This window comes from Tupaia chinensis, unplaced genomic scaffold, assembly GCF_000334495.1.
Source record: "Tupaia chinensis unplaced genomic scaffold, TupChi_1.0 Scaffold000573_1, whole genome shotgun sequence".
NCBI classification, from domain to species: Eukaryota; Metazoa; Chordata; class Mammalia; order Scandentia; family Tupaiidae; genus Tupaia; species Tupaia belangeri.
Genome location: NW_006160087.1, coordinates 2,221,485 through 2,245,171, shown reverse-complemented (window position 1 = coordinate 2,245,171; position 23,687 = coordinate 2,221,485). Strand labels below are relative to the sequence as shown.

Below are 23,687 nucleotides of genomic sequence, written 5' to 3'. Positions count from 1 at the left end.
TAGTCGGTATATATTGAGTGGATACATACAATATCTTTCTTTCATAGCCTGGCTTACTTCACTCAGCAATAGATCCTCTATATCTGACCACTTTCTATCAAATGCCAGGGTCTTGTTATTTTTTATAAAGTTGCTACAGGGGGACCAGCAGTTGGTGTAATGGCTATGTCGCTGGACTCCCATGTTGACGACTGTGGTTCAAGTTATGGACCCGGTGGCTTAAACATGCTGGTGTGTGTTTGTGCGTGCCCAAGATCCCTAGAGGAGAATGGAGGAGAAGGGACTGCGGCGTGGCCATCCTCCCTGGGGGGTGATTTCTCGCTTTCTGTCTCTCTGGCTCTCTCTGTCTTTTTGGTGAGTGCACGCGCCCTATAGCAGAAACCTCTCCCCCCCAAAAAATGTGCTACAGGGTGCGCGCTTGCTGGAGAGAGACACAGAGAGGGGTAAAGTGAGAGAGCACCCACAGAGGAGATGGCCACGGTGCAATTCCTCTCCTCTAGTCTCCTCTAGGGATTTTGAGCAGACATGTACACACATCTGGCGTGTTTTTCAAGCACTGGGTCTGGGACTTGAACCATGCAGTTGGCCATGTGAGATCCAGCCACTGCAATCATGTACCACTAACTGACCCTTTACAAAGAGTTTAACTTGAAACAAAGTTAACAAATGCAGAATTAATCAGGATTGCCACTTGTAACACTGCCGCCTAACAAATTAAATTTTTTTTTGGGGGGGGAGGTTTTTGCTACAGGGCGCGTGTACTTGCCAGAAAGACAGAGAGACAGAAAGTGAGAAATCACTCCCCAGGGGGGATGGTCACGCCGCAATCCCTTCTCCGTTCTCCTCCTGGGATTTGGGGCATGCACACACATGCACTTGTGTCTGGTGTGAGTTTCAGGGCTCCAGGTCTGGGACTCAAACTGCAGTCGGCCATGTGGGAGTCCAGTGCCTTAACCACTACATCTGGGGAGGACTGCCACACGGTCATCCCTTGTCTTTGCAGAGATTTTGTGCTTTCTCTAGATGATTTAGTTGAGATACCTGAAATCACTACACTTGACACTGTTTTCTGTTCCCAGCCCGACCTTCAGAGGCCGGGCGATAGGCGCACACCTGCAGTCCTAGCTGACCAGGAGGCTGGCGCTGGAGGACCGCAGGATGCCGACTATCCAACACGAAAGCAACTGTTTTCTGAAAGGCGTAGTAGTTAACATCGGCCCTGGCAACACGTGAGGATACTCGTCTCACGTCTCACGGCAGCAGAGAGTACCAAGGCCAGGAAGGACACACCACCCGGAGGCGTTTTTGTTTGTTATTTTGAAGTGAGGAAGTTCCTGGCCATTTGCGTTCAGGGGTTACTGAGTTCTACCCACATACAGGATCACGTGGGGTCTGTTCCAAATCTCTTGAGGTCGGTCAAGAGTTTGTATTTTCAAAAAGCTCTCCAAGTGATTCTAATGTGTTGCCAGGTTTGGGAGCTGTTGCTGGGTCTGATTTCCAGGGTCCAGGTACGGCACACGCCACCAAGGAGGACTGTGAAATGATGCTTTGTCAGAGGAGTAACTAACACAGGAGCACCGTAATGCAAGAAGAGTAAGGAACTAGTATGTCCCTTAAAAGTCACAGTAACAGGGCCAGCCGGGGCACGGAGGTCAAGGGGATCGGATCCAACACAGCCGACTGCCTGGGGCCTCAAACCTCGAGATTGACAAACATGCCGGGCGAGGGTGTATGCCCAAAATCCTCAAAGGAGGGAGAAATGGAGAAGGGAGTAGGCGGCGATCGTCCCTTCTGGGGATGCTTTCTCACTCCTCTCTCTCTCTCTCTCTCTCTCTTAGACAAGGACACAGACCCTCTAGCAAATTAAAAAAAAATAACAGCATACACACACTGACCAATCTTTTATCGGAATCTGAGAAAGGCTTAAAGAACTACATGAGTGCCCCAAAGTAACTTAAATCAGAATCCCCTGGTAGGATGTGAGAGAAAATATAGACTACGGATTCCCGAGGTCTTCACAGAGCTCCTGTATCAGAATCTCTAAGGATCCTGCTCTCCCACGCACAGTACTCAACCTTGGGCCACGGTGCCACCCCCCTTGCTGACAATTTTAGATTCAAGCCACAGTTGGCAACTCACCTCTTCTGAAGAGCTCATTTTGCCGCCCGTTAATCCTGGCACCATGGGGTTCATCAGATGTACCCGTTTCGAGTAACCAAGTGCAGGGAGGTACTGAGAGATTAGAAAGACACACACGAAGGCAGGTGTTAGCATACATTCCTCCTCAGTGCCCTCAGTCTTCCAACTTGGCCAGCTAATGCATTCCTTCCACGGCTCCCTACTGAGTACACAGCTTTCAACAGTCATGGCGCAAACGAGTTCCACCTACACATGCTCTATTATTATTATTATTATTATTATTGGTTCTGCTATAGGGCATATGTGCTCGCTAGAGACGAAGAGAAATGAGAGGGGAAGTGAGATTCCCCCCGCAGAGGGATGGCCATGCTGCAATTCCTTCTCCAATCTCCTGCTGGGACTTTGGGCATGCACGCATAAGTGCCCAGCGTCATTTTCAAGCTGCCGGGTCTAGGACTTGAAATGCGCAGTTGGTCACGTGGGATCCAGCTGCCTTAACTTCCACACCACCAGCTGGTCCACTGCTTCCCTATTAGTTCTACACGGTGGGCCTCCTGGGCGTCTTCTCCCACCAAAAGCAACGAACAGCTGCAAACATATAAACGACCATTTGCCAGCATACGGCAATGACCAGCTCAGGGCTGGCTGCAAAAAGTGAAAGAAGGGGCCCACATTCGCCCTGGCTTTCTCCCTGAGGACACTTTGTCAAGCCAGTAGCTGAGAAAAAGAACAAGCACACAGCAGCAGCCTAAGTGCAGGAGACAGGGACGGGAGCTGAGGGTGACCAGGAGCCAAGGATCTGGAATGGGTTCTAGAGAGGGGAAGCCCCACCCCAAGTCTATGCCAAACTCTCTCCACGGCCTCCCCAGCTGGCTCACAGCTGTGCACACATGTGGTGTGACTCCAGGAAGCCTGCGGAACACAGGCTCTGGGGAGCTGGAGGCCCGAGCAGATTTCAGAGGCTGCACAGAAGCAAGGACGTTCCAGTTTAGGGCCAGTCAAAGCAGAGAAGGCTTTGTGTACACCTGAGAGTTCAGCGCGACTGCGGAATTCTCTGAGCTCTAGGAGTCAGGGCCCCCTGCAGGAGTGAGGACAAACGAGGAGCCCGTGGTAACTAAGCCCAAAAGCAGCCCCGGCGGGGCACTGAGGCAGAATCTGAGCAGAGCACAGGAGGTACTCCAGACACCCCATGGCACCTGAAGCACTTCCAGAGGTTGGCTGGCACCCCGGGGGAAGTGGGTTGGTCACATCAGGAGTGACACGGTGACCCTCTGCACCAGGACGTTCAGGACCAACCCACTACCTCAGGGAGACAGACGGTCACCGACGTCCCTCAGCCCGGGAGGGCAAAGACCCTCAGACGGAACTGGGGGGAAAGCAGCCAAGATGCAAGCACCGCCCCAGACGCGGCTCTGTGTTTCGGTTCAGGACCCATCTTGGCGGCAGCGAGACGACTGGCTTTGGCATGATTTACGATTCCTTGGATTATGCAGACAAAAACGAGCCCGGGGTCGGCAGGCGGCATGGTGGTCAGGGGCGCTGGACTCCCACGTGGCCAACTGCGGTTTGAATCCCAGACCTGGTGGCTTGCTTTCTCCCTTTCCTTTCTCTCTCTGGTCAAATTAAAATAAGTAAATAAACAAAGTTAAATGAAATAATTTAAAAAAAAAAGAAAAGAAAAATGAGCCCAAACACAGACTTGCAAGATGTGGCCTGGATGAGAAGAAAAAGATCTCAAGGAAGCATGAAAGGAGCCCAAGAGGAGGGTGAGGTCGGGGCACCTCAGGCCAGTGTCGGTGCTGATCACGAGTCGGGGTCTGAATGCAGATTCGGAGATTCTGCAGACTGCCTCCTGGGATTATGCAGAGCTTTCGTGAGAGGATTAATAAAATGCAATCGATCAATCAATAATTAAAATTGAAATATGAGTTTATTTTGGGACAAAACATTTTTTGAAGCTCATGCATTATTTTTTCATAAAATACATTTTCCTTGAACTTTTTTTTTGGAGAGGTTTTTGCTATAGGGCGTGTGCGCTCACCAGAAAGACAGAGAGAGACAGAGAGAGAGAAAGCGAGAAATCACCCCCCAGGGGCATGGCCACGCCACAATCCCTTCTCCTCCATTCTCCTCTCAGGATCTTGGGCACACATACACATGCGCCCGGCATGAGTTTAAGCCACCGGGTCCGGGACTTGAACCTCAGTTGACCACGTGGGAGTCCAGCGACATAGCCATTACGCCAACTGCTGGTCCCATTCCTTGCACTTTTTGAAGACTCCCATCACTATAGTCTCTTTGGTATAATAAAAAAAGTTCTAAAAAAAAAAAAAAGTTCTAGAAATGGGACGCACAAAAAAGTGACTACGAGAGAAAACTGCCAGAAACAGATCCAGAAATACCGTGGGTACGGAAGTCAGCACACCAGAAGGTCAAAACCACTCTGATTGCGTTGTGAAGGGAAATAAGAGGGAAGGATGGTCAAAACGGAAAAAAGAGAACTGGAATCTATGGAACAGAATCAAACGAAAGCTCTAAAATGTCGCAGTACAATAATAGATCTAACACGAGACAGAATTCGTGAATTCGGAGAAAGGTCAAGAGAAAATACATCAAAGCACGGGGGATCAGAGTAGGGAAGACAGAACAGGATATGACGCCTGTGAGATGTGACTGAGAGGGCTGGTAGTAACTGCAATCCCAAGAGAAGAGAAAGAGAGTAAGATACGAGAGAGAGACACAGAGACAGAGAGACAGGGTCCCACGGTCTTCGCACCGTGACCCAACCCCACTCAGCAGCCAGGACCGTGCATGCGTGTGCGTTCCCGGCATGTACAGGGAGACCGCGGGACGTGAACCCAGGACCTTCCCATGTGACTTCGGCACCCCAGAGTGCTGTTACTCCTGCACGGTGTGCTTTGCCCATGACATTAGGGGAAATAGGACTGACACATTCCCAAATTTGATCCAAACAGCAATCCATACATTTATGAAAGTCAGCGAAATTCAAACAGGATTAACACAGAGAAAACTATAATTAAAGCCATCCTAGTCAAATGGACAAAAACCAGAGACGATGTAAGACCTCCCAGAAACCTGGTGGGTAGAGAATCAGGCCAGAGCGTGTGCAAGCAGGGGAGTGGAGGAGAAGGGACTGCGGCATGGCACCTTCCCCAGGGATTTCTTACTTTCCCTCTCACTGTCTCTCTGTGGTGAGCACATGTACCTTATAGCAAAAACCAAATAAATAAATAAATAAACCAAAGGAAAGGAAAAAAAAAAAATCCAGAGAAAAGACACGTCTTCAAAGGAGTGGTTACCCCTCCGTGTGACTGTAGTGGGGACTGTGAGAGCCAGAGGGGTAGAGTGATTCCCGGACAGTCTTAAAAGAAGGGCTGACCCTGTGGCCTTAGCCTCGTGAAGGGCGCCAGATCCCACACGACCAACTGCGTGGTTCAAATCCTGGCCCCAGTGGCCTGAAGAATGCCAGGTACCCATGACTGTGTTAGGTCCAGAATTGGGGCAGATGTGAAAACGGAGCAGCAGGCCCTGCGGCACGACCACTCCCCATCGGGCCCTCTCCTAGCTCTCGGGTGAGCATATGTACCCTCTGGCAAGTGTTTTTTTTTAAAAAGTGCTAAAAGAAAAATAACTACAGGGGACAGCAGATGGCATGGTGGTTAGGATGGCTGGACTCCCACATGGTTGACTGAGGTTTGAGTCCCACACCTGGCAGCTGGCTTTCTCGCTTTCCGCTGTCCTACGCTCTCTCTGTCTCTCTCTGGTCAACTTCAAAAAATAAAATAAATAATGACAATGAGTAAAATAAAATAAAATAATTCTTAAAAAAAAAAACTATAAACCTAGAATTTTATACCCAAAGGAAAAGAAAGATACTTTCAGACAAAAGAAAGCTGAAAGAACCCGTTACTGAAAGACCTTCATCATAAACACAAAATGCTAAGAGGAGCTTTTCAGGGTGAAGGGAGGTAAGCCCACCCGGAGGCGTGGGACTGCGGGGAGGAGGGGTGAGCGGGAGAAAATGAACGTGAGGACTGACCTTTGAAGGTAATTACAGGGCCAGTCAGTGGCGTGGTGGTTACAGCAGCTAGATGCCACACGACCAACCATGTGGTTCAAGTCCTGGATCAGGTGGCTTGAAAACCATGCTGAGCATGTCTGTGCATGTCTAAAATCCCGAGAGGAGAATGGAGGAGAAGGGATTGTGGTGTGGCCATCCCCCATGGGGGGTGCTTTTTCACTCTCTCTCTCTCCCCCCAGCGAACACGTGCTCCCCATAGTAAATTTTTAAAAATGATAAAGTCTTTGGAATTTAAAATACCTGGATACGCTGCCTCAGTGGTACTGGTGGCAGAACATTAAACCACGGTGTTTAGTTTAGTTTTGTTTTTTGAGAGATTTTTGCTATAGGGTGTGTGTGTGCTAGCCAGAAAGACAGAAAGCGAGAAATCACCGTAGGGGGGGTGATGGCCATGCCGCAATCCCTACTCCTTCATTCTCCTTTTGGGATCTTAGGCACACGCACGCACACACACACACACACACACACATGACCAGCATGAGCTTGAAGCTGCCGGGTCTGGGACACAAACCATGGTCGATTACGTGGGAGTCCAACGATGAACCATTGTGCCATCTGCTGGTCCCAAACTGCAGTGTTTGGAAGCCGAATGTCCAGCTGTGGGTTTGGATCCCTGGCTGCCTTGAAATACACCAGGTGAGCACACCCAAGAGCAGAGAGCTAGCAGGCTGGGGAAGGGGACTGGCGTGACCAGGGGGCGTACAGGCGGCCCGTTCTCTCTCATGAATGAAAGAAAAAATAAAATAAATTTAACAAGTAAAATACAGGACAGCAGCACAAAGGGCAGGAGGAAGACAGAGTAAAACTGTTCTTGGTTCTAGGACTTTGAGAAGTGTTAAAAACATGTAAAACTGCAATAAATTACAGGAATAAATCTTGTAACATCCAGGGTATGGGGGGGGGCACAACTTTTCTATAAGGGCCAGATAATACAGGTTTACAGATTTTAGGTGTGGTGGGTCATGTGTGGTCTCTTCTTCATGTTTCTTTCTTTTTTTTTTTGGAGAGGTTTTTGCTATAGGGCACATGCGCTCGCTAGACAGACAGAGACAGACAGAGAGACAGAAAGCGAGAAATCACTCCCCAGGGGGGATGGTCACGCCGCAATCCCTTCTCCTCCATTCTCCTCTCGGGGTCTTGGGCAGGCACGCACACACGCCCAACATGAATTTTAAGCCACCGGGTCCAGCGACATAGCCATTACGCTAACTGCTGTTCCCTTCCTTATCTTTCTCTCTTTCTTTTTTTTGGGAGAGGTTTTTGCCATAGGCTGCGTGTACTCACCAGAAAGACAGAGAGAGGCAGAGAGACAGAAAGTGAGAAATCACCACCCAGGGGGGATGGCCACAATCCCTTCTCCATTCTCCTCTCAGGATCTTTGGCACACATGCACATGTGCCAGCGTGAATTTAAGTCGCCGGGTCTGGGACTCGAACCGCAGTCGACTACATGGGAGTCCAGCGACATAACCATTACGCTAACTGCTGGTCCCCCTTTTTTATCTTTCTTTATAATCTGTTAAAAAAAAATCTTGGGGCCAGCAAGTAACGTGGTGGTTACGGGTGCTGAACTCCCAGATGGCGAACCGTGATTTGAGTCCCGGACCTGGTGGCTTGCTTTCTCACTTCACTTCTCTCTTTCTCACTCTGTCTCTCTCTCATCGAACTAAAACATACGTACAAATAAATAAAGTTAAATAAAATAATGATTTTTAAAAAAGAAAATTCTTAGCTTGTGAGTCATGTAAAAACAAGCTAAGGACCAAATCCCTGCTAGAATATAAGAAAGTTCAACTGAAAGTTGGTAGAACAAACAAAATGAAATAATTAAGGAATATTTGGTTTATCAAAAAATTCACATTGTAAGCATTTTTCCATTTATTAAATATTCTTGTAAGCCATTATTTTCATATTATATTGTATAGTGAAGATTTATCATAACATAGAGTTTTTTATTTACAATGGTTTGATTTAATTTTTTTTTTCTTTTTTGGATTTTTGCCATAGGAAGTGTACACTCACTGAAAAGAGAGAGACAGGACCAGCAGATGGCATAATGGTTAGGTTGCTGGTCTCCCATGTAGTCAACTGCAGTTCAAGTCCTGGACCCAATGGCCTAAACTCACTTGGGCACATGTGCATGTGTGCCCAAAGTCCTGAGAGGAGAATGGAGGAGAAGAGACTGGGGCATGGCCGATTCCCCTGGGAGGTGATTTCTCACTTTCCGTCTCTCAAAAAAAAAAGAAAAGAAAAGAGATAGAGAAAGAAAGAAAGAAATCACCCCCCCAAGGGCGATGGCCACACCACAATCCTTTCTCCATTCTCCTCTCAGGATTTTGGGCACGTGTGCACATGCCCCTGACATGCTTTTCAAACCATTGGGTCTGGGAATCGAACCACACAGCCAGTGGGATCCAGCCTCCTTAACTCCACGCCACCTGTTGCCCCCCCCCCCCGGGGGCATGTACATATGCACATGCATCTGGTGTGGCCTTCGAGTCACCAGGGCTGGGACTCAAACTGTGGTCTAGTATCTGGGATCTGGTCCTCTACGTGCAGAGCCTAACCGCTATGTGACATGGCTGGCTCCTGTATCTGAAATTCTGAAATGTGATCTCTTTTGAGCTCGTCACACGCCAGGGGGTCCTGCCATGGATGCTCCCAACTGGCCTCGCCATCAGGAGGGTAACCAGCAACATTCTACAGTGTTGCCCAAGGATTTTATTTTATTTGTTTGTTTGGTTTTTTAAAGAGATTTTTTGCTACAGGGCATGTGTGCTCGCTGGAAAGAGAGTGAAAAATCACCCCCCCCAGGGAGGATGGCCATGCAGAAATCCCTTCTCCTTCACTCTCCTCTTAGGATTTTGAGCACACAAGGACACACGCCCAGCATGATTTTTTTTAAAGAATTATTTTATTTAATCTTACTCATCATCATTATTTTATTTTTATTTACTTATTTATTTGCTTGTTTGTTTTTAAGTTTACTAGAGAGAGACACACACAGAGAAAAGGAAAATCAGAAAGCAAGCCGCCAGGTCCAGGACTTAACCACGGTCAGGCAAGTGGGAGTCCAGCCCCCCTAACCAACATGCCACCTGCCAGCCCCATGCCCAACATCGGTCTGGACTCAAACCAGGTGGACTATGTGGGAGTTCAGCAACTCAACCATTACGCCATCTGCTGGTCTCCTCCCCAGGAATTTTAAATACTGTGTTTTGTGGGTCAGTAGATGGTGTAGAGGTGGGTACCAGATCCTGCATGGTCAACATGGTTAGAATCCTGGACCTGTGGTCTTGAAAACCATGTGGGCTGGGACCAGCAGTTAGTGCAATGGCTATGTTGCTGGACTCCCACGTAGTCAACCGCGGTTCGCGCCCCAGACCCGGTGGCTTAAAACTCACACTGAGCACGTGTGCGTGTGTGCCCAAGATCCTGAGAGGACAATGGAGAAGAAGGGACTGTGGCGTGGCCATCCCCCCTGGGGGTGATTTCTCGCTTTCTTTCTCTCTGTCTATCTGGCGAGCACACACGCCCTATAACAAAAACCTCCCCCCCCCCAAAAAAAAAAGAAGAAAGAAAGAAAGAAAAAAAAAAAAAGAAAAAGAAAGCTGGAAAACCATGTGGGCAAGTGGTGCAGTGATTGGGATGCTGACTTCCACATGGGCGACCACAGTTCAAGTCCTGGACTTGGCAGCTTACTTTCTCGCTTTCCTTTTCTCTTTCTCTGTCTCTCTCCGGTCAAATTGATAATAATAATAATAGTAATAATAACAAATCAAATAAAATAATTCTTTTTTTTAAAAAGAAAATCTTATGGGCACATGTATGTGTGTGCCCAAAGTTCCGAGAGAACAGAGAAGGGACTGTGGTGTGGCCACCCCCCTTGGGGGATGATTCTCTCTTGCTCACTCTCTTCCTGGTGAGTGTATGTGCTGTAGAGTATATTTTTAAAATTTTATTGTTATGTGTTTTGGATCCCACCATGTCTACAAAATGCCCATCTGTGTACAGTAGCCAACACATTATAATAAAAGCAAGTTAGATGATGTTGCCAAACTGTAGGCTAATGCAAGTGTTCTAAGCATGTTTACGGTAGACTTGGCCAGCCCACGGCCTGGTAGTTAAGGTGGCTGGATCCCACATGGCTGACTGTATAGTTCAAGTCCAGACCCGGTGGCTTGAAAACAAGCCAGGTATGTGTATGTGCGTGCCCAAAATTCTAAAAAGAGGGAGAATGGAGAAGGGATTGTGTATGACCATTCCTTCTGGGGGGTGCTTGCTTGCTTTCCCTCTCTCTCTGGCAGTCACATGTACACTCTGGCAAATTCAAATAAAGAAAGAATAAAATAGGCCCATCTGGGCTGGCCCTGTAACCTAGCAGTGAAGGAAGCCAGATCCCACATATCTAAACCACAGCCATGAGGCCTGAGAAACATGCCAGGTGCACGTGTGTGTGGACCCAAAATCTCAATGGAGAAAAGGAGACAGGACTGAGGCGTGACCACGCCCCACCGGGGGTGCTTTCTCCTGCTCCCTCTCCTCGCTGTGTGCACGTGCCCTCTGGCAATGAAACTAAGAAAACAAAGTAAGCTAGGCTAATATATAATGTGTGTGTGTATGTATTTAAAATAATTATTTATTCAATTTTATTTGTTCGTTCATTTATTTTAATTTGATCAGAGAGAGACACACAGAGAGAGAGGGAATGTGAGAAAGCAAGCCACCAGGTCTAGGACTTGAACCATGGTTGGCCCTGTGGGAGTGTCCAGTACCTTAACCACCCCGCCACCTGCTGGCCCCCTATAATGTATATATTAAAAGCATTTCTGACTTCTATTTTGAACTTATGAGGGTTCACCTGGATGTAACACCATTGTAAGTCAGGGAACAGTCATACTGAACCAGTTCTGTCACAGGACATTTTATTTCCAGATTCCCATTTTAAATTTATAATGCAGTAAGTACTTTTTTTTTAATTAGGTTTTTGCCATAAGGTGCATGTGCTCACTAGAATGAGATAGAGACAGGGAGGGAAAATGAAAAATCACCCCCTATGGGGGATGATCATGCCAGTCTCCTCTCCTCCACTCTCGTGGGGTTCTGGGCACGCATGCACATATGTCTGGCTTGATTCTCAAGGCGTCAGCTCCAGGACTTAGGCAGTGGTTGGCCATGTGGGAATCCAGTGCCTTAACCACCACACTACCAGTTGGGCCAATAAATATTTATTTATCTAAAGAATTATTTTATTAAAAAAAGAATTATTTTATTTAACTTTATTTATTTTAATTTGACCAAGAGGGACAGAGTGAGAGAGAGAGAGAAAAAGTGAGAAAGCAAGCTGCCAGGTCCAGGACTCAAACTGCAGTCAGCCATGTGGGAGTCCTGCGCTTAGCCACCACATCACCTGCAGGCCCCAATATTTACTTTTATGAAACAGAAAGAGAGCATAGGAGGGAGAAGGAAGGAGGGAAGGAGAGAGAGCTTTTTGCTTCCTACATGAGATGGTCACGATGCAATCCCCTCTCCTCCATCTTGCTGTTCTTTGGAGACTTGGGCACACATGCACACACGCCTCATGTGCTTTTCAGCTGCCGGATCTGGGACTTGAACTGCACAGTTAGCTATGTGGGATCCAGCCACCATAACCACACCACTGACTGGCTCTGAGACAGATCTCTGACAGTCTTCCCGCCCAGTTAGCAAGGATCACCGATGCTGGCTGCCACACCCCGCCTGTTTAGGGGTGGCCAGGACCAGATCAGGGTCACCCCCGTGGCCTCAGGCACCCTGTGGCAGCACTCTGCTGCCTGCACGGCCACCGTGGCTGGGCTGAGTATTCTCACACCTAACTCTCATCGCACTTGTTCTTGTTTATTTAGAACAAATTCCTAGAAAGGACATTATTAGGTCAAAGTGTAAAAACAGTTCAGGGTTGCCAAACCATCTTCTAAGAATTGAAATTTCCACTAGTGTTTTCTCTATGCCTTGCCAACATGAGTTGTTTTTTTTTTTTTTTAAAGAATTACTTAATTTATTTATTAATTCATTTATTTTAATTTGACCAGAGAGAGACAGAGAGAGAGAGAAAGTGAGAAAGCAAGCCACCAGGTCTGGGACTCAAACCATGATCGGCCATGTGGGAGTGTCCAACGCCTTAACCATCATGCCACCTGCTGGTCCCTGACAACATGAGGTTTTGAGAAGTTTTCAAAAATACCAACTCCTTCTCAATAGCCCTTTTCAACTTAAGTTCTTTCCCAGAAAAGAGCCATTAGGGGTTTGTGCCGATTTCCTGCTAACCCTGTTAAACTTCATCTCAGCGAGGAGCACCTTGTACAGACTCAGGGCAAGGATGGGGCGGACTGGCAGTGCCGGGGCTGCCCCTGGACATGGCGCTGTGTGGAAGGACGTGAACCCAGTAGGTCCGGGACAGCTTCCTGGAGGCAGCGAGGCACAGGCTCTGGAGTCAGACAGACACGGGCACTAAGTCCTGCCCCGTGACTGAGCGACGCTGGGCAACCTCCTTAGTCTTTCCTTTTTTAGGTTTTTGCCATAAGGCACGTGTGTTCACCGAAGAGAGAGAGAGGAAAAGTGAGCAATCACCCCCAAGCAGGGATGGCCACACCACAATCCCCTCTCCTCCATTCCCCTCAGGATTCTGGGCATGCATGCGCACCTGGTGTGATTTTTCAGGCTGCAGGGTCCAGGACTCGAGCCACAGTCAGCCAGGTGGAAATCTGACACTTTAACCACGTGTCAACTACTGTCCCTTGCTTTCTCAGTCTTCTACCCTCAGTCGGAGACTAACAGCTGCCCTGGCACAGACTACGGCTCTGGCTGGCGGGAGCAGCGCGTGGTAGTGCAGCCAACTTCAGCCACGCACCTCTGAGGCTCAAAGGAAAACGACAGGAGAAGAGACACCGACCTTTTCCGCGAAGGTGAAAATCTTTCTCTGATCAACGCCTCCAAACTGGGCATCCACTTTTAAATACTCTTCATCCAAAGCCTGTGGAAAGAAACACACGAACATAAACACCTACCATACTTCAGCACGGGTCTGAGAAGTCAGAGACCTGAGAAACCATCAGACATTTTACAAGGTAGAGCCAGGAAGGAGACAAAGAGCACTTGGCCTCCCTGCCAGCCCCGGGGGCCGCGTGAACAGCTGCCGCGTCCTGGCAATGACACCACTGCGTGGACGTCATGGGATGAAAGCCAGGAAGAGTGCCGGTGCCCTGGCCGCTCACAACCCAGGGGCGGGGAGGAGACGACCCACAGACACCCACAGACGTTTGTGTTGGAGGCACCCCAGGAAGCAGCCACGGCAAATGCCAAGCATTCGGGGTAAGTCCAATGCGAGCTCACAAAAGCAGAGGGACTGGGCCAGCCCAGCAGTGCAGTGGTTAGGCTTCGTGCACGGGGAGCTGGATTCCATGTGGCTGACTGCGGTGTGAATCCTGGCTCTGGCGGGTTGAAAAATGCATCAGTGTTCGGGCCAGCAGATGGCGTTGTGGTTACACTGCTGGACTCCACGTGGTTAGAGGTGAAACTCACAAGACCCTGAGAGGAGGAGGGACTGAGGTGTGACCATCACCACTGTGGGGAGACACTTCTCACTTTTCCTCTCTCTGTCTCTCTCAGCCTAAGGCAAAAGGCTCTACCAAAAAAAAAAAAAAAAAGAAAAAGAAAAAAGAAAAACACACTAGTGTGTGTGCACAGACGCCCCAAATCCTGACAGATGAGTCACTGGAGGACGAGGAACTGCAATTGACCATGCCTGTCTCTCTTTTTGTCTCTTGTGAATGCACGTGCCCTCCAGCAATTAAAAAAAAGACTGAATTAGTAAGCAGTGAGTGCCACTAGATGCCAGGCCCGGCGACCGCCCTGTGGGCAGAGCTGAGGCAGACCTCATCGGCCAGCTCGGGAGATAGTGGAAGGCCCCCGCTGCAGTCCCGTGTGCTGAGAGCTCACGTAGAGGCCCTGACGGAAATCGGTGCTGGGGCAAGGAAGAAACGACTATTCCGTCTGGTCAGGTGTGCAGGAGGACGGCGTCCCGGAATCAGACCGTGGGCAGAGCCTGGCTCTGAAGAACACACAGATGTTTCTCAGCACACGCAGGAAACGGCGTGAGAAGCAGAGGGTGAGGCTGCCAGGGAAATCCCGGGAGATTCGAATGCGAGAGCAGACGTAGAGGAACGTGGGCAACGTGAGTGCCGAGGCCAGACGGGTACGTGAGGAGCATGAAAAGCCGTCTGGGGATGGCCGCCGCCGTCCCGGCTGCTGAATGGCTACGAGGAGGGCGTACGGGGCCAGCACTGCCGAGAGGTCACACGTGATGGGCGGGGAGGACGGACGCGGGCTGCAGACCGAGAGAACAGCTAGCCGGTCTAGGGGAGGTGTACGGATGCGGGGCGAGAGTGAACTTCAGGGGTTTTAAAGAGGTAGGACCGGTAAAACTCAGTGAGTGACTGGCTGAGGGGAAGAGAAGGGAGACTGGGTGGAAGAGGAACCATCTAGAACAGCATCGTCTAGGACCTCCTGTGAAGGCCAGTGTTCTGGACCTGTGCTAGCCGGTGTGGTAGCCACTAGTCACATGTGGTGACCGAGAACCTGAAAGAGAGCCAAGGTGACTGAAGAGCTAAAGTTCTGATTATATTTCATTTTAATTACGTTTTTGTTTTCAGAAGTTTTTGCCAGAGGGTATGTGCACTTGCCGGAAAGAGAGAGACAGAAGACAGAGATAGTGAGAAGGCAAGTCAGAAATCACCCCCAGGAGGGATGGCCACACTGCAATTCCTTCTCCATTCTCCTGGGGTTTTGGGCATGCATTCACACGCATCTAGCATAATTTTCAAGCCACTGGGCCTGGGACTCGAACTGCAGTAGGCCACGTGGGAGTTCAGTGACATAACTACTACACTATCTGCTGGTCCCTTTAATTACTTTTTAAAAAAAAATTATTTATTTAATTTTATTCATTCATTCATTTTATTTTCTTTTAATTTGACCAGAGCGAGAGAGAGAGAAAGTGAGAAAGCAAGTCACCAGGTCTGGGACTTAAACCGTAGTTGGCTATGTTGGAGTGTCCAGTGCCTTAACCAACACACCACCTGCTGGTCCCCTCTTTACTTTTTTTTTTTTGGAGGGTTTTTGGCTATAGGGTGCGTGCACTCGCAGAAAGACAGAGAGAGACAGAAAGCGAGAAATCACCCCCCAGAGGGGATGGCCACACCACAATCCCTTTTCCTCCATTCTCCTCTAGGGATCCTGGGCACGCACGCACACACGCCTGGCGTGAGTTTTTAGCCACCAGGTCTGGGACACAAACCGCAGTCCACTACATGGGAGTCCAGCAACATAGCCATTACACTAACTGCTGGTCCCTCTTCAATTACTTTTAATAGCCACATCTGACTAAGACTAGAAAATACCGTATTAGACAGTAGACATCTAAAACGTGTCTAAGTTAACCTTGGAGTGGAGCCGTTAGAGGTGACATGGGAGGACATGATTTTCTTCTATCCAACACCAAAGAGATACGCAAAGGAAAGTTAAGTCTACTCATGAGTTCATCCTGCCTCTTTGTGGAAACCAGGATCAACAGCTTTGTTGGTATTCTTCCCTTTCTCCTTGCCCACAGAGACACACAAATGACAATTGAAATATGACATACTTGTTTTGTTTAGTGGAAACTAGGATAATGTCTAACGAGTATTTTCACATGTCATTCTGAACCTTATTTTCTTCAGTGAAGAGATTATGATGGGAGGGACCAGCAGATGGCATAAAGCTTACATCACTAGACTCTATGCAGTTGACCGTGGTTAGAGTCGCACACCCGGCGGCTTAAACTCATGCCGGACATGCACGCAAGTGTTTGTGTGTGTGTGTGTGTGTGTGTGCACCCAGAATCCCAAGAGGAGAAAGGATTGCAGAGTGGCCATCCCCCCAGGGGGTGATTTCTCACTTTCTGTCTCTCTGTCTCTCTCTGTCTCCAGTGAGCGCACACACCCTATAGCGAAAATCTCTCAAAAAACAGAGACTATGATGGGAGATACCGCGTGGCCCAGTGGTTCAGGGAGCTGGAGCCCACAAGGCCAGCGGTGTGGTTTGAATCCTGGGCTTGGTGGCTTGAAAAATACACTGTGTGTGTGTGTGTGTGTGTGTGTGTGTGAGAGTGTGTGTGTGTGTGTGTGTGTGTGTGCACACGCGCGCATGATCGTGTCTCCATAGGCTAGAGAACAGGGACTGAGGTCAGCTCACGTGTTGGGGAGGTGGTGCTTCTTCCTCCCTCCCACTGTTTCTCTCCAGTGAGCGCACGTGCCCTCCGGCAATTAAAAATAGGAAAGAAAGGAAGAAAGAAAAGGAGTATGATAGGGTTGAACTGCAGCCAGTGACTAGGGGCAGGATCCCCTGGGCTGACGGCAGTTAGAGTCTCTGCTCTGGCAGCTTTTAGAACATGTGGGATTTGTGTGCGTGTTTGCCCCAGAGCCCCAGTGGATGGGGGAATGGAGACGGGATTGAGGTGTGACCAGGGCCCACCGGGTGCTATTTCCTTCTCTTTCTGGCGAGCACACCCACCCACTGGCAGTTAAAAAAGAGAGATTCTGATAAACATCAAGATGTGTGATGTTAGCTGCGTCTTAAAGGACAGGGGAGGACTCGACTGCTAAAGAGGTCGGAGAGTATCCAAGAAGCAGGGGAGGAGGACAGAGGAAGGAAGGCCTTGAGCTTGACGGAGGGACACAAGTGCACCGGTTTATCCGGGGACAAGGGGCGGTCCGGTATGTCCGCTACTTAGAAACAGCCCAAGAGCCCCTGGGGCCACGCCACTCCTTACATACCTGCAGTCCAGGGTACAACAGGCCACTGAGCAGAGGGTGCTCCACCTGCTTGACCACCTCGGCTCCGGCTTTCTTGGCATCGTGCTGTGTGACCACAGAGGAGAGTCTGTACACATCCAGCGTGTACTCTCTGAAGAGCAGAGGGGCAGGGACACGGTAAGATGGGCCAGGCCTCGGCTCACACAATACTCCTCAGGACATTGACTGACTCCCCTAACCCCAAGACATGCACAGGGAGGCACCGGCTGGCAGTGAGACATCCTGCCTCAGGGCCGGCCCGTGGCGTTTGCAGTCATCCCACATGGCTGGGGCCCACGCGGCCCACCACGTGGTTTGATTTCCTGGATTCAATGGCTTGAAAGCACGCTGGGTACATGCGTGTGTGCCCAAAATCCCAAAAGGAGGGAAAATGGAGAAGAGACTGCAGAGTGACCATCCCCCATGGCAGTGGGGTGTTTTTCTACTCTGCCTCACCCACCTCTCTCCGTCTTTCTTTTTTCTTTTTTTTTTTTTTTTTGAGAGGTTTTTGCTATAGGGTGTGTGCGCTCGCCAGAAAGAAAGAGAGACAGAAAGACAGAAAGCGGAAAATCAGTCCCCAGGGGGGATGGCCATGCCGCAATCCCTTCTCCTCTCAGAATCTTGGGCACACATGCACACGCGCCTGGCGTGAGTTTAAGCCACCGGGTCTGGGACTTGAACCACAGTTAACTACATGGGATTTCAATGACATAGGCATTATGCCAACAGCTGGTCCCTTCTGTCTTCCTTTTAAAAAAAAAAAATAATAATAATGGAACCAACAGATGGCATAATGGTTATATCAGTGGACTCACACATAGTTGACTATGGTATGAGTTCTGGATCCAGTGGCTTAAAATTCACACCGGGTGCATGTGCATGTGTGCCTAAAATCCCAAGAGGAAAACGGAGAAGAATGGCTTGTGATGTGGCCATTTCCCCTAGCAGGCGATTTCTCACTTTCTGTCTCTTTGTCTCTCCAGTGAGTGCATGTGTTCTATGGCAAAAATCTCTCTCTCTCTAAAAGAACAAAAAAATACATGTAGGAATAATAAACAACATGAAGAGCAGTGTACTCATCACCCGGCTTAAGAAATAAGACCTAACAATTACTTCTGAAGCTCCCGAGAGCCCCCCACAGTCCCGTCCCACTTCTCTGTTTAGCGTGTTTGTTCTAGGGTGCATGTGCTTGCTGAGGGGAGAGAGAGGGACAGTGAGAGATCATTTCCTCGAGGGGCTGGCCATGCTGCAGTCCCTGCTCTTCCACTCTCCTCTTGGGATTTGGGGCACATACACACGTGCACCCAGTATGTTTTTCAAGTCATTACTTGGACTTTAACCACACAGTATGCCATGTGGGATCCTGTCACCTTAACCACCACATTACCGGCTGGCCCAGATCAAGTGGCTTTGAAGGAAAATAGCTTTATTTATTAAAAGAATTTTTAATTTAACTTTATTTATTTATTCATTTTATTTTGTTTTAACTTGACTAGAGTAGGATGAGGGGGCGGCGGGGGGGAGCAAGTTCCCAGGGCCAGGACTCGAACCATGGTCACCCATGTGGGAGTCCAGCGCCCCTAACCACCATGCCATCTGCTGGCCCCAATAGCTTTATTTATTTATTTATTTATTTATTTATTTGGAGAGGTTTTCGCTATAGGGCGCATGCACTCGCCAGACAGATAGAGAGAGACATAGAGACAGAAAGTGAGAAATCACCCCCCAGGGGGGATGGTCATGCCGCAATCCCTTCTCCTCCATTCTCCTCTCGGGATCTTGGGCACACACGCACACGCGCCCGGTGTGAGTTTTAAGCCACTGGGTCCGGGACACGAATCTCAGTCGACTACGTGGAAGTCCAGCGACATAGCCATTAGGCTAACTGCTGGTTCCCAATAGCTTTATTTATTGATGCCATCTTCCTATACCTGCAATTCTGTCAAGTTGTGGAAGAATAAACACTGTACCTGTTATAACCTCGGTGTTCAGCAGTGTCTGGAATATTAACAGTAAGAACGCGATACCTGTGTTTGCATGACTCACTCCCTCATCTTCTTTAGGTTTCTGATGGATGTTGTCCTGTTAGAGGGGCCTTCCCTAAGCAGTCTGTTTAGATATTTAGAGAGAAACCCACCCCCACGGCGTTCTCTCCCCGGCCTGACTGCTCTGTAGCACTAGCATCCGACACCATGTATGTACTGATACATACACTGCGTGTTTCTTTACCACCCACACTCCCTCACTAGGATGAAAGCCCCATTAGGATAGGGAGTCCGTAAGTATCTGTAGAAGAAATGGGAAAAAGGGTGAAATCCCAGGTCCTCTACAGAGGCTTCATATACAAAGATCTGTTCATATAAAGATGGGTTTACGCTTCACGTAAAGCGCTAAATGTCAAACGCTAGAGAAACAAAAGAGAAATTTACTAGTAAACAAGAGATCTGGGTTCACATCCTGACCCATATACTTCCTAGAGGTAAGAACTGGGGAAGTTAAATCTGGGGACCAGCAGCTGGCATAACGGCTATGTCGCTGGACTCCCACGTAGTCGACCGCAGGTCAAGTCCCAGACCCAGTGGCTTAAACTCACGCCATTATATCATTTGCTGGGCCCCCCACGAACTTTTTAAAGTCCCTTTATAGGGCAGGTAGTTAGAAAGGCTTATTTGAGAGGTTTAAAATTTTTTAAAATGTGGGGCCAGCCCCACAGGTCAGCAGTTAAAAGACCTGAATGCCACACAGCTGACTACAGTTTGAATTCTGGCCCCAGCACTTTGAAAAACATGCCGGGTGCATTTGCATGGGTGCCTAAACACCTGATGGGAACAAGAAGTGGAGGAGAAGGGACTATGATACCCATGCTCCACCAGAGGGTACTCTCTATCCCTCTCTCACTTTCATTGTTGGTGAGCGCATATACCCTCTGGCAATTCAATAAATAAAGTAAAAGTAAATAAATTTTAAAAAGGAAAATATTGAAATTTGGAGACGGAAGCAGCATAGCAGGGTTAATAAATATTTGTGCTAACACTACCAACATATAATGGATGAAAATAGGTAATGCAAACTGCTGGGGTGTTGATAAACAAGAGAAGTATTTCCCTTTCACTGAACCACTGTTCGCTGAGGCTGGAAGAGAAAGCAGCTGAGCTGTTTACCACCACTCCGCACACGCTGTGAGCTCTGCAGGCCGAGGACTCTGTACTATATTTCTACCTCCTCCCGTAAGTAGGAGGCACCCGGGCATTTATTCCTAGTCAGTATAATTCTGATGAATGAATTAAAAGGACAAAAGGTATACAGTTTTAAATGATTCTTAACAGCTAGTGCCAAACGCCTTCTAACGCAAACTTAAAGAGCGCCTGGACTCCATGGGCCTGTAACTAGCTGCAGGACAGAGTGCGGTGCTGAGGCACTTACTTGCTGAGCTGGTAATCGGTGCCTTTGACGAACCTGAGCTTCTCCAAGGGCACACCGATGCTCTCGAGCATCGCCTTAATCACATTCTCATAGTAACTGGTTCGGAGATCTAGAAGTTCCCACGGGGCTTTCATATTATCCAAGTACGCGTGAAGATCCGCAAAAAGAATTGTTACCTAGACAAAGGGATAGGGACCATCAAAATGAGAACTTTTCCAAGTACTTCTTTTTTTAAAGAACTATTTTATTTAACTTTATTTATTTAATTTATTTATCTTAATTTGACCAGAGTAGGAGAGATTAAAAGAGAGATAGGGAGAAGGAAAGTGAGAAAGCAAGCCACCAGGTCTGGGACTCGAACCATGGTCAGCCATGTGGGAGTCCAACGGCCTTAACCATCACGCCATCTGCTGGCCCCCCCAAGTACTTCTAACTCTCCTCCTTCCACCTTGCCCTTGTTAAGTCGTTAAGTCTCTCTTTTAGTCACTCCCTAAGGACGGCTATTTGCTATAAGGTGGCAAATATGTGCATATATATATATATAAAGTCTACTATAGGGCATGTGGGATTGCTGAAGAGAGACAGAGACAAGAGAAGAAAGCTGAGAGAGAAGGTGAGGAAGCACCCCCAAGGGGGCTGGTCACGCTGTAATCTCTTCTCCATTCTCCTTTCGAGAGTTTGGGCACACACACACGCAACCAGAATGTTTTTCAAGCCACTGAGTCCGGGGCTCAAACAGTGCAGTTAGCCATATGGGATCCAGCCACCTTAGCCACCACGCCAGTGGCTGGCCCCTCTTCTTTTCAGTCCTTACCTCGCAGCCCGCCTTCAGGAAGTCCGCAATCTTAGACATGGGCACGAAGTAGGCCACGTGAGGCTTGCCCGTGGTCGCTGTTCCCCAGTAAACTCTAAGTTCCCGCTCCTTCAGTATTTCCTTCAGCCTCTCTTCCCCCAGAACCTCCTGTTGCGGAAGCAGAAGAGCTGGTTTAATGCTGGTGCCCCACCTGTTCACCCTTAACTCTGTGCCAAAGAAAACAAAGGCATGTGTGAAGGCGGGCTCAGGCTCAGGGAGCCAGCAGGGAGGTCCGGCCACGCTCGGTGCACAGAGTCCACACTCTGCTAGTATCACTCCCGTGAGATGACGTTAGGGGAGCTGGGGTGTGCCTTACCTGCATCCTCTCGCTGGCTCAGCTTTCGAAATTCAACTCACGATCTCACATTTTTCATCTTGTTTCACCCCTCATTCAGTAAATGGCACTATCATTCACTGCGTTGCTCGTATCACCCTGAAGCCACTCTGAATTCCTTCTACTTCTCTGTCCCCTGCCACCACCCTAATCCTGGCCATCATCATCGCACCAGGGTTACTACACTGGCCTCTTAACAAGTCTCCAGTATCTCCTCGTGCCTCCTCTAATCCAAGTTCCGAAGGTCTTCTTTGAAACTCAAAATGGGATGAACTCATTCACCCTTTTAAACCTTAGTAATCTCTTTTTTAATATATAATTACTTATTTAATTTTATTCATTCATTCACTTATTTTTAATATAACCAGAGAGAGACACAGAGAGAGAGGGAAAGCGAGAAAGCAAGCCACCAGGTCTGGGACTCGAGCCATGGTTGGCCATGTGGGAGTGTTCAGTGCCTTAACCACCTCGCCACCTGTTGGTCCCCAATCTCCTTTATACCTAAGACAATATGGGGAAAATCCTAATAATAGACCAGTACAATCTCAATGAGTTTTTAGTGCTTCTTCAAATGATGGTTGTGAAAGTCTGTTAGAAGCCCGGATAGGTCGTTTGATGGTCTGAATCATCTATCGGTAAGATCTGTTAAAGTTCTACACTCTGATCTGATAGGAAGTGACCCTACATCTTCCACAGTGGGCCCCTGACCACCTGGACACCAGAAGGGTTCTCACCACCCAAGAAAAAGTCACTTTTTTTTTTTTTGGAGAGGTTTTTGCTATAGGGCACATGCGCTCACCAGACAGACAAAGAGACATAGAGACAGAAAGCGAGAAATCACCCCCCAGGGGGGATGGTCATGCCGCAATCCCTTCTCCTCCATTCTCCTCTCGGGATCTTGGGCACGCACGCACATGCGCCCAGCATGAGTTTTAAGCCACCAGGTCCAGGACACGAACCACGGTCGACTACGTGGGAGTCCAGCGACATAGCCATTACGCTAACTGCTGGTTCCCAAAAAAGTTACATTTCTTAGCTTTTAAAGTCTGAGAAAGTCAATTCCATGAACTTTGTATATCTTTTTTTTTTGTGTGTGTAGAGGTTTTTGCCTTACGGCGTGTGCACTCCTCCAGGAGAGAGACAGAGACAGTGAGAGGGAAAATAAGTCACTCCTCATGGGAGAGTGGCCACGCCACAATCCGTTCTTCTCCATTCTCCTCCCAGGATCTTGGGTAGAGCACATGTGCCTGACATGAGTTTCAAGCTACTGGCTCTAGGACTCAAACCTGCTTTGTGTATGCTTTGTCTCCAACCAGCACTATTTTCTGGAGGGAGGCTAGGAAACAAAGAATCTGGCTAAGAGGAAGCATGCAGAAATCTCTGGTTAAGATTAAACTGCGAGGGAACCAGCAGTTAGCGTAATGGCTATGTCGCTGGACTCCCACGTAGTCGACCGTAGTTCGCGTCCCAGACCCAGTGGCTTAAAATTCATGCCGGGCGCGTGTGCATGTGTGCCCAAGATTCCGAGAGGAGAATGGAGGAGGAGGGATTGCGGCGTGACCATCCCCCCTGGGGGGTGATTTCTCGTTTTCTGTCTCTATGTCTCTCTTTGTCTGTCTGGCGAGCGCACGTGCCCTATAGCAAAAGAAAAAAAAAAACCTCTCCAAAGATTAAACTGTGAGTGGAATAATACAAATGTCTACCAACTGATGAATGAAAGAAGAAAATGTGGATATCTATATAACAGAATACTATTCAGCCATGAAAAGGAAAGAAGTTCCAATAGGTATAAAAACTCAGATGATCCTTGAAAACATGAAAACATGATGCTATGTGAAAGAAGTCAGATACAAAGGGCACATTGTATGATTCCAGCTATGTGAAATGTGCAACAGGCAAATCTTTTTTTTTTTTTTGAAAGGTTTTTGCTACAGGGCACGTGCAGTCGCCAGAAAGACAGAGAGCGACA

The 23,687-nt window shown here is 48.4% G+C and overlaps 1 protein-coding gene across 1 annotated transcript in view; it reads right to left on the bottom strand.

Annotated features, from left to right (window-relative positions):
- Positions 1-23,687, bottom strand: part of YARS1 (tyrosyl-tRNA synthetase 1) — a 41,929-nt gene that overhangs the window by 15,301 nt on the left and 2,941 nt on the right. Inside the window, exons 2-6 of the mRNA XM_006158100.3 lie at positions 21,346-21,492; positions 20,532-20,707; positions 17,091-17,220; positions 13,172-13,252; positions 2,140-2,232 (exon numbers count right to left, since the gene is read on the bottom strand). Coding sequence (XP_006158162.2) covers positions 2,140-2,232; positions 13,172-13,252; positions 17,091-17,220; positions 20,532-20,707; positions 21,346-21,492 — 627 coding nt within the window. The remainder of the gene's footprint in view (positions 1-2,139; positions 2,233-13,171; positions 13,253-17,090; positions 17,221-20,531; positions 20,708-21,345; positions 21,493-23,687) is intronic.